At 38.4% G+C, this 11,577-nt stretch overlaps 1 protein-coding gene across 1 annotated transcript in view; it reads left to right on the forward strand.

The window, feature by feature from the left end:
* The window catches only part of LOC103923044 (E3 ubiquitin-protein ligase HERC2), a 117,075-nt gene that overhangs the window by 10,243 nt on the left and 95,255 nt on the right, over positions 1–11,577 (forward strand). Inside the window, 2 exon segments of the mRNA XM_009331291.1 lie at positions 614–728; positions 7,994–8,131. Coding sequence (XP_009329566.1) covers positions 614–728; positions 7,994–8,131 — 253 coding nt within the window.

Consider the following 11,577-nt stretch of genomic DNA (forward strand, 5'->3'; position numbering starts at 1 on the left):
AGCCTGCATGCGAGAGGAGGCATTGTAGCAGCTGGAAGGAAGAGGGAGGGCTGTGAGAGATGCTTTGCACAGCAGGACCAGTTTGAACTGGTTAAATACGTTTATGAATCTGTGCCTTGATGTCATGTGTTCTGGTTGAGTGCCGAGCTCTTCAGTTGCTGGTTTGGAGAGGGGACTGTATTGACTTTATTCATGCTTCCCCGTGTTGTGACTTTGTCTGGGTAGCTTCTCCTGAAGGGAAAAAGGACACCCCACCCCATGCCCCTCCGATTATTGCATGATGTCATCTTGAATGTGTGGATAGTTCTGCGGTGACCAAATCTATGCTTTTGATGAGAATTTTTCACCGAAAGAAAGTTCATCTTGCTGTATTTGAGCCTATCTAAAAGTGATTGTTTTGCGCTTTTAGTCTGAAAATAGCATAGCTAGAGAATCAGAGATCCTGAAGATCCCTATCATACACACACGCAATGAGTATACTAGTGAGGTCATATGTGTGTTTTTCTTTCTTCTGGGACAAAATATAAAATCTGATGTATTTTAAATGTTAGCTTGAGTTGGCTTGAGAGAAAATTGTTGTGTGTAACTATGTATAATATCTTATTTTTAACAGCTCGCTTTTACACGAGATGGACTATGTGGCTTGTGGAATGAAATGGTAAAAGATGGGGAGATTGTATATCCTGGAACAGAGTTAACACAAAGTGGTGAACTACCTCCAAGAAAAGGTATGGATTTTTAAATTAGCTTTTTTCTTTGTTCATTTTTTTTCATTGCCATGATGAAAATGGAATTCAAATTTTATACTGTTGCAGAACTTTCGTTTATCATCACCTGTCTATACAATTTGCAGGTGTTCATGTTTTGAATTAAATACAGTTAAAACTGATTTCTTAAAAGCATACAGAAAGGTAACGTCTAAGCCTTCAAATGAAGGCTTAAATCTGTTCCAGCCTTTTGAAATTAAACTTCATAACTAGGCGTATTATTATGAGAGAGTCTTGGCAGTGTCCTTTTGTTTGGTATGCTTGGTGTGTTTACAGCTGAAGCCTTTGTTTAAAGGAAGTGGATTGAGGAATGGGGTAAAGCCAGTACTGCTATTTCTAATTTTGTTTACAGTCTTCATAAAGTAGCTAAAAGGTCAGCTAAAAAGCTGTCCACAATCGGACTGAGAAGGTAGTGCTTTTTTTTTTTTTTTTTTTTTTTTTTTTGGTCTTGTAGTGTACTTGAGAGCAGTTCAAACACTGTCAGTCCTGCAAGTGGCAGAGTAATGCATCTATTTAGAGAGATTACTTTGGTGGAGGTGGATTTTGTTTCATGATGGGCTATGCCAAAATGGAGGGATTCTGCTCTTGCCTTTTTTCCTTCTTCTGATTGTGGTGCTCTTTTTGCTCCTTATTGAACAGAAGATTAAACTGGTCAAAAAAGGAAAAGGTTTATGTTTCCTAACCTGGCTGAAATGGGCTCACCAAATGGTCAGATAAGTTTTGTCAGTAATATATGTGACCCCCGAATAAATGAGGCTCTGTCTAGGAGAAGGGTGGAAATACTGCCTTTGGTAGCAGTGAATTATTATTTCAGCTTCTGTTACTTCCTGAACTGTACTGTTGGATAGACATGATATTTCAAACCAGTAGTGCTCAATTCCTTATGGAGAGAATGTCTCTTTTTTTTTTTTTTTTTTTTTTTTTTTTTTTTTTGTACCTATGATTTGTCATCTTTAAAAAACGGGGGGAGGGAGAAGTCTTTTTGACTAGAGGAAGTTATTTCTACAGGAAAGAAGCTATAATAAATAGTTTATGAGAGGAGAGTGAGTTATACATGATTTTTATCAAGAGTATAAGTTTTGTAGGTTGTGAGTGGCTGCGTGCTGTAGTTAGGACTAGAATTATGCTCCGAACTGTTTCAGAGTTAGAAAACTTTTTTTGTCCTTCTGCTGCTGCTGGCCCTTTTGAATATTATTGTTGACACTGGATGAAAATACAGCTGATCTTATCAGAAAGGCTACTACAGCAGCTGCTCATGAAATGAGTGGAGATAGTGTAATATTTTTTTCTTAGGATTGGCTAGTTTCATGTATATTACTAAAAGGCATCATAAACTTGATGCAATGAAGGAAAGGATTGTCCCCTAAATGAACCGTGGGAAACACTTTCCCATTCACTGACAGCTCGTGATAGGGGTGTTGTGATGGTTGTGGTATAAGGATTCAACACACTCTGCTCTCATGTAGCAAAAAGATAACAAACATCTATAATAATAAAGACAATATGTTAAAGTAAATACCTGCTTAACAGATAAAATTGATGCAGTTTTTGTGCCAGATACTTCCACATTGTTTTTAGAGTTGCACCTGTGCTGGTCTTTGACAGAAAACTATTCTTCCAATATCTTTATAGCTAAGTAGCCACAGAGAATTGGGATTTTTGTTAGTTATGGTGCTGTAGTGCTTTCAATGATTATGAGAAAGCTTATAGAAAGATGCCATAGTATAATTGGTTTTTGTTTTCAGGGGAATCGTTGAAATACCAACTAGGAAAATGCAAGCTATCAGTTCTGATCCAAAATGTAGAGAGCGGTATGAAGTAAAAAACCAGAAGTGCTAAGCAAGTCAATCATCTGTGACTTCACATGTTCATCCACACTTGGGACACCTATTCTGAATAATGATGTGAAGGTTTTTTTTTTTTTTAAATGCTGGATGTATGTACATACACAACTTCGAAGGATCAAAAAGATATAAAGTGTTAAAGGCTGTAGGATACTGTTACTTAAAAATACAGAAATTCTGACTGTTTACTCTAGAAATAAGGCATTTATTTTACCTTAAAATGTCAGTGGTCCAAGCTGTGGTGAAGTTTTTGAAAGCTTTCTGATATCCGTGGTGGGTTTTTTTTGTGTGTTTGTTTTTGGTTTTGGGTTTTTTTTTTTTGTTAAAGCAAGACTGCCACTTGTTGCTTCTGGTACTGTATTGTAGTGGGTTGACTTTAGCCAGCTGCCAGCTACCCACCCTGCTTCTCGCTCACTGCCCCTCCTCAATAGGACAGAGGGAGAAAATAAAATGGAAAACCTTGTGGGTTGAGATAAAGCCAGGGAGATCACTTACCAGTTACTGTCATGGGCAAAACAGACTTAACTTGGGGAAAATTAATTTAATTTCATTTATTGCCAATTAAGATAGATTTGGATAGTGAGTAACAAAGATAAATATTAAAACAACACCTTCCCCTCACCCTTCCTTCTGGAGGGGTTAAGTGTAGGTATTATATAGCACAGATCGCATCTGTTCCTTTCCACAGCTGGAGTCTCTATGTTCTGCTACATAGGTACTTCTAAAACATCTATTTCTTGAAAAGCTACAGTAGTTTAGAAATTTATATACAGCTCTTAACTCTTAGAATTAATGTATGAATTCTCTTTCAGTGAAGTTAGTCTACATAAATGCCATTGTGCTGGCCTACAGGATTGGTAAAATACGACCATCTTACTAGACTCAAGCTTTGAGAAGAAAAAGCTAATCAAGGCTATTTTTGGTCAACATCGATCAGATTGTATATTTGATTCCACTAGGCAGTAGTGAATCATGAAACCAGAAAAATTGGCGCTCAGTTTACACTTCTGAACTTGCAGGTCAAATTGAGTTTCATGAAATTAAAATCTAGAGTATATCAGTCTGTTTAGTTGGTAGTTACTTTTTTGCATAAATGATCTACAAGTGTAATTCAAGAGGAGAGGGAGAAGTACATACAAGTAATGAGATTTATATAAAACCCAGTGCTTTTATATTAAAAGCAATATATTTTACTCTCAATATTCAGATTTTGCTGCTAAATTGACTAATTTGGAGATAAATAAGAGAGGTTGCTGTAAGTAGCCCTTTTTATTCAGTCTGTCTTAAGAAGTTTTGATTTATGCCCATCCATTGTAACTCCTTTTCTTGACTAGTGATGTAGCTCTCTGTTGATGCTGACTGGGCTGCCCAGAAGAGGCACTTCATTCTTTTGGTGGATATCAGCAGTGGCAATAGACTGGAAGAACATGCTGTTGATAGCAAAAAGCATTCCTTTTCTCTCTAGGAAGAATACGCAAATAGTGTGGGTTTGTTTTTTTTTTTTCCCCCCTGTTAGCAAGAACATTTGGTTAGGAATAACCTCTTTGTTTTTTCTTCGTGGCACTTTCAGAAAAACATGTTTGATAAATGCGTTCAGCAGAATGTGTTTGCATGTTTCCAAGTATCATCTGAGGACACAGCTGTGACAGTAGTGATGTTGAAATACAGGTGCACTTGCAGCATGGCATGTACTTAAAAGATAATCAGCCTGCCCTCTGGAAATTTGGATGAGATTAGTATCTTGTATACTGGAAGCTATGTACTGAAAATAATAAAAAGCAATAAATAATTTTATTCTTACTAAATTTTTAAGTTAGAGAACCATTACTATAAATTTTTAAGACATATCAGCCAGCTACACAGGTCTCTTGTGTTTGTGTTTTTTTTTTTTTTTTTTTTCTGATTCCTCAAACTTCTGTATAGGTGGGAATTTCTGTTTCAGTTAGCTATTTTAAGTTCCAGGGCAAAAATATAAAATTGTCATCTCCATGCCTCTGTCCTGCCTTTGGTAAACACTGTGGGCTTCCTCTTTTCTGTTTCCCCTTTCCTGAAAGTTGGACCTTTGTCAGCCTAGTGCTGTTGAATCCGCAAACCTATTTCTGATTCCTCAAACTTCTGTATAGGTGGGAATTTCTGTTTCAGTTAGCTATTTTAAGTTCCAGGGCAAAAATATAAAATTGTCATCTCCATGCCTCTGTCCTGCCTTTGGTAAACACTGTGGGCTTCCTCTTTTCTGTTTCCCCTTTCCTGAAAGTTGGACCTTTGTCAGCCTAGTGCTGTTGAATCCGCAAACCTCATTCAGTATTGCACCTGCAACTAGATAATATAGTCCAAATGCCACAAGCGATTCCAGAGAGGCTGGCAGAAACCACATCTTCATAATAAGAATAACAGTACTGCGTAACTCTTTGCCTTGTGAGTGGCAACATCTGTTGGGAAACTGTTGCAGGCTTTTTCTTTCTGCTGAGGGATTCCTAACTATATAGGTTCATTGGCATTTAAGAGCAGCACAAGATCATACTGTAACAGGTGCCGGTGGCAACCATGCAGTGTCACTTACTTTCTTCATTGAATATGAAATGTAAGTTCCACCTTTAGTTGCTTCCTTTTTATCCTCCGTTTATACTGGATTAGACTATTGCCATGCAAGACAGAGCACACATGGTGAGCTACTGCGCTTCGGTTTGGGAGCTAACTTCTAATTGAGGATGGTTACTTCAGTTGCTCAGTTTTGACTGGCTAAGGATACCCGCTTCAGCTTGGAGGCGTAAGGTTGTAAACCAAAACATAGTTAAGAGAAAGTTCTTTCAGGGAAATGTTACATGGTTGTTTTTCCCCACCACAATATTCATGCTTTGGTCTGAGAAAAATGAAGTTAAAACAGGTTGTCACACTGCAGCGTGTTTTTACATGCATTGTTTTGAAAACTGTCTTATTACTTGTTATTTTGGCCTGTGCTGGCTTCACTCAAGGTTTCTTCCTCCCTGTTCCTGTTCCTGAAAAATCTTTGGGGCTCCCTTTTTAAAAATCCCTTTCATTAAGCATAACTGAGCTTCCACAATTAAGACGTCTCTGTTGCTGCTTTCAATCTAGACTGATAGGAAGTTTGTCCCTTACGGGGCAAGTGGTTTTTTGCAAATATAGTGAAAAGTCTTTGTGGAACAATTTGACATGGGCTTTTAATATGATTTTTTTAGCTCAGCTCCTTCCCACTTCTTCTCTCATTGCTCCCCTTTTCTGTTCATACAAACAATTAAAAAAACCAAACATCCTCCCTTGTGGATTTGCGTGTCACAGTTGTTTTTATACAATACAAAGCTCCAAGTTCCCACCTGGATTGGGACCTTCTCTATCTGCAGTGAGGAGTTGGGCAAAATGTCTATGTTCACAGCCCTTTGCCATCCTTTGCCAAGGATCTGTTAAAAAGCGTAACAGGTTCTTTTACGGCTGCCTGCAAAACGTAGTGTCTTGGCACAACACCCTTCTACCCACTAACTATAATCCCAGACCTGTGGAGTGTGTCTCTAGATGTGTGGGTGAGTGGAGAAACAGTGAGATAACGGTGTTACTGTGGGAATATTCCAAACTACTGGGGCTAAACAGGGTCCTTAGTAGCTGATTTAACTCTATAATGGAATCTGTGCCTTTAATATTATGTGCTTGTGCCTTGGAGTAGAAACAGCTAGATTCAGTCACATTTTGGACGTGTTATGCTGATGACTACTGTACTATTGGCTGTTCCTTGGCGTTTGAGAGAAACAGTTATACTCTCTGATTGCCACTTACAAGTGGGATATCCAAACTGCTTTTTCCTGTCCTCAGCTGACTTTGCTATCCCTTCCTTAGCGCACAATCTCAGCTGCAGCATGCATGCCGCAGTTATGTCTCCTTTTTTCCCTATTCTCCTTCAGTGTTCATCTGCCACCTCCTGAGCACTAGTGTGTGTTATAGGTTAGGAAACATTGGCTTTAATTTAAAACTTTTATAATTAAGGCACCTTAAAAAGGTTTATTTTAGGAGGTGCTGTTGTCTACAGTCTAACAAATTTTTAACAAAGAGGCAATCACAGATCCAGTTACAACCGGATTAGGCATTTATTTTTTTCAGGCCAGATGGAAAGAATAGTTGAATGTTTTTGTACATTGTGATAGGTATATTTTGTATGTTCTGAGGTGATGAGGGCCTTTGATCTCCAAGTGGGGTCATGGTGAGTCTGAGGCAGGCTGCAATCAGATGTGCTGTGTCTGGCTACAGCTGTAAACCTCTTGATTATTATTGTCTTCTGGAATATGCTAGTACAAATGCATATGTTTCTGGTGTGGGGGGTGAGATAGGAAAAAAGACAAAATTCTAATGCTTGTCTGGCTTCTTGTGGCCAGGACATTTTGGGGGGGACAGTCTCTGTAGGCTAGATTGGCAGATAGGAATGGAGGACCAGTCATTTTTAAGAGCCTGGTGAAAATGGCTGGAACTAAACTCTTCATGGGTAAGTTGCAGATGCTGGACTTGAGAAATTTTGGGGGATATTTTTAGGAAAGAAGGTCAGGGTGAGGAAAGCAGTTGCCAATGTGGCCCTTAATTGCAAGGCAGTCTTGTGCATTGAACTGACTGGAGGTATGGATCTGGAAATCCGTATCCCCAATATGAATAAGGAGAGACTTCCAGCTGTTTGGTTCTACTGTGTTTAGAAAATTGGGACTTTCATGCGGCCTTTGATTACAGAGGTAAGTGACTAATGTCTGCGTTCTGTCTTTATGAAAGTAATCTCAAAAGGATTGCAAATGCTGTTTTGTTGCTTGGGCAGAAAGTGGTGGTATTATTTTTGTTACTTGCTGGTAATTACTAATATGCTAGATACGTTACAGATGTTGAAATACTGCTGCATAAAATTAGTGTCAATGCCAATATATAGCTCTCCTTGATTTTGAAATTAAGGCAATTGCTGTCTTTTTTTCTGTGTTGGAAATGGAATATGAAAACAAGTAAATACTACAGAAATGCAGATAGTTGGGAGCAAAATCTGACTTAAAGTGCATCCTTTGTGATACTGTGTGTTGCAAATCCTTTGCGAATCTTTACGTGATGGTATTGATATTAAATGTTCATCCTCCCTAGGAGGTTGCAGCAGTGATTTCTGGTTTCTAAGGTCACTGTCTTATGAAATGTAACATGAGACCTAGCACCTGTGACAGTTAACATGGTAAAGTACTACTTTCCCCCACCCTGTACTCTTAATGGTAGACAGTATTGCTGTAAACTTGTGGGCTGGGCATTTCACCTTTACATTTCTAACCTAGAACTGAATTCAAGGGGAAAGTAGCTTAACTGGTCTTTATTTTCCTCCCTCCCCCCCCCCCCCCCCTTTTCTTTTTTTTTCTTTAGATGATAGCACTGAATGCCAAACTGCATCAAAGAAAGAAGAGCAAAACGACAAAGAAAAGAAAGATGAAGAAGAGACTCCGCTGCCCACTTACAGGGCCAAATCAATTGTTGAGAGTTGGGTGTGGGGCAAACAACCAGGTATTACAGCTGTTTTGGTCATTCTCACTGAGGCATTATGTATTCTATATTGATCACTACTTCTGTAGCATCAGGAAGTAATTGGATCAAATGTACTTGCTGACAGATGCATCTGTTAGGTTAGTGGAATAAGTTGGATAAGTGGTTAACTGTGATTGAAGTTAAACATTTACTATAATTACTTTCAGATTTAATTAGACTCATGACTTGAAGAGTCAATTTGCATCTTTCATGCTGCTTGAAGGAGTGATAAACTGACTTGGAACAAATGCAGTTATACAGTGAAATGTTACGATGTCTTCAGAATATTTCTTTTCAGTTGCAGACACTAAAAAGAAATTGCTTAGTTTCTGAGGACTGAATTTTCTGCAGGCAATAAAGGTTTAATAGGTGATTCTTCTTTTTGATTTCATGATCTGGTAGGTAAGTTTGAGTGAATCATGGGAGGAAGGTTGAAATGGTTAGTTCAATTAACTGTCTGTCCTGACCTTTGCTGACAGTAATCTCACCTAAGATGGCAGTGGAAAAATGGTTTGTGTGTTCACATCTTCATGTATGGCTCTATAAAATACTGATTTTGATACTGAAGCCAGTTGAAGTTCATGGCTGTTTATTACTGCAGAGCAGCAATTCATTGTCTAAAATTGTACACGTTTAAAAATAGCAGATCAGAAGAAGCTTCACTTCAGTGGTTTATTTTACAGTTCTGGTGCATGATACTGCCTGATTCAGATGTTGGCATGTACAAACTTTGGAGACATCTGTTGTGCCTCTTTTCCTTTCCCCTCACCCAGAAGCACTTGAAGATCCCTGGGAAAAGTATTGTCTCTTCAGTGCCAGAATCTGCATCTGTGTAGCCCTGTTTGCTAGGGAAGCTATTTGTTTCTGAGCCACAGGTCAACTGCCAGTCTGCTGTCCACTGCTCTTTGCCAGCCAGCTTGCTCCCTTTTCTTAAGGACAGGAGGACAGATGGACTTGCTGTCACTCTAGTAGTGGGACAGAATTTTGCAGTGTAGGAGGAATGAAAAGAATTGCCACTACAGTGGAAGGGGGAGCGAGAATTGAATGTGTTGAAGAGATGTAAGCTGAAGGTCACATTATTTTTGTTTTATATTTTTATTTAGTGTTTGTTGCTGAAGGGTAAAATAAAACCATTTTACAAAATGGTAATCTAAATACCAAGTATCTTACCAAACTTCTAACTGTCCAAGGTGTTTGGGACAAGACCTGGCCTTTAAGGTCACCCTCCAATTACTTCTTACAAATTGAAAAAACAGTTGTTTAGAAAAAGAGGGATATATGTGCATTTGGAGTTCTCAGAAAGAAATAACTTACTCTCTTGTACTTACTTTTAGTGCTTATATATAGTATGGTTTATTGGCGCACATATAGATACTTACTCTATAAATAACTTACGAAGACTTTATCGAATAAATTTGTATTCCTTGGTCTCTGTTACCATTTGTGCTTGAAGTTTGCATCACCTAGCTGTGACATACAAATTCTTAAACAATACTACAAACACACTTGCCGTTTATTTATAGAAGTGTTACAGGTGGCTTTTGTTCATGATTGTAGGTAACTTTTTGTTTTGTATTTGTCAGAAATAAAGCTAACAGCTGCCTTTTCAGCCACCTTAGTTTTTGTGGCTTGGTAATTAATTTTGAAAAAAATACAGAGAATCACTTCAGTTTTGATACTTTGTATAAGTGTTTCATAAAATGAGGAAAACTGTTTTAAGCTTTTCTTCTGTCATCCTTCATAAAAATAAAATGAACCTTTGAACGTTTGCCTGTCAAAAGCATGAAGGAACTTTTGAAAAGGGGAATTGTTTCTTAAATATATTGTTGCTGATCAAATAAGAATTAAAGACTTACTATGTTTTCATTTATGTTTTATATTTCTTTACAAGTAAGGTATAATTTGGAGATATGAGCTTAGCATTACTTTACAAAAAGAACTGAAGAGGCATTTAAAGTCTGTGTTTCAGGTCAATACCCTGAACTATTTCTACTGAGTTTAATGATTTATAGTCTTACATTATGAAAACAGTATCTAGACATTAGACAGTGTATATCTATGTTTTAGAAGTACTGTAATACAATCTTATTTTGCCAAGAAGTGTGGAGGATCATGCTATTGAACTTCAACAGGCTAATCCAGGTCAGTGGGCCTTGTGACGTCCCTCCCCCATGAGGGCTGAGAGATTTTGAGAGCACACAAAAAAACCTGTTCATAAAATGTGTTGAGAAGCAGTACTTTTTGTCGTCTTCCAGCTCCGCGCTTGTTTTGTCACCCTGGCACAAGTTCAGAGAAGCAAAATGCTTTCCCTAGTCCTAATTTATGCTGAGATTGCTATTCTGCCAGAACAGGGCAAAGAGGTCATGGGGTTTTTTTGGAATGGTCTTATTATGCCAAGTGCTGTAAAAATGCATAAGATAGTAATAAATACATGGGTAAGTCATTATTTGACTTTAAGGTGTTTTTACTTCTCTCTTGCATCTTAGTGTTCATCCATTTCATATTCAGCTCTTAACTGATGTCAGTGTTGAACTATTCAGGCCTCATTTTTGACATGAGTGCTTCTTTAGAACATCTTCCCCCTATCCTTTTCCTACCAGGTTGTGTGTTCATTAACCAGTTCTTCTGATTCTTCCTAAAAGTCTTGTTTTACTACTTTCATCAGTTTTCTTTTCTGAAAATATTTGTTTTTTAGCGTCTTACATGATCTGGAGAGAAGTCGATGTGTTCAGCCCTGGATATGGGGAGAAAAAGAGGAAACCCTTTGAAGTGGTTGTTCAAAACTTACAGAAAGTAGAGCAGTATTTAATTTTCTTGGGCTTCTTTTTCTTAGTCATGATATGCTTAAGGTTGGCTATATTGACTCAAACCAAAGCACAGTCTAGTCCAATGTTGTGACAGCAACAGCATAAATAGCAGTAGCCAAGTGAATAATTATGTATCATAAACATGGGACTTTATCTGTAGCCTATAGACTTTGAGCCAGAGGTGGTGGTATGGGGGAATGTGAATGTGTGTTTAGATTCCCCCTTTTATTCTGCTGGAGCATATGTGTGCATCACATAACTTAATAGGCTTTAATATTTTTGATGTTGATTTTTTCCATTAATTTGTTTAGTCCCTTTTGAACAGTCTGAACTTTTAGCATCCATAGCATCTGGGGGATGAAGGGATTGAGAGCAGCCCTGCCGAGAAGGACTTGGGGGTACTGGTGGATGAAAAGCTGGACATGAGCCAGCAATGTGCGCTCGCAGCCCAGAAGGCCAATCGTACCCTGGGCTGCATCAAAAGAAGCGTGGCCAGCAGGTCGAGGGAGGTGATTCTGCCCCTCTCCTCTGCTCTGGTGAGACCCCACCTGGAGTACTGTGTCCAGCTCTGGAGCCCTCGGCATAAGAAGGACACGGACCTGTTGGAGTGGGTCCCGA

Source organism: Pygoscelis adeliae, unplaced genomic scaffold, assembly GCF_000699105.1.
Source record: "Pygoscelis adeliae isolate BGI_AS28 unplaced genomic scaffold, ASM69910v1 Scaffold149, whole genome shotgun sequence".
Lineage (NCBI taxonomy): Eukaryota > Metazoa > Chordata > Aves > Sphenisciformes > Spheniscidae > Pygoscelis > Pygoscelis adeliae.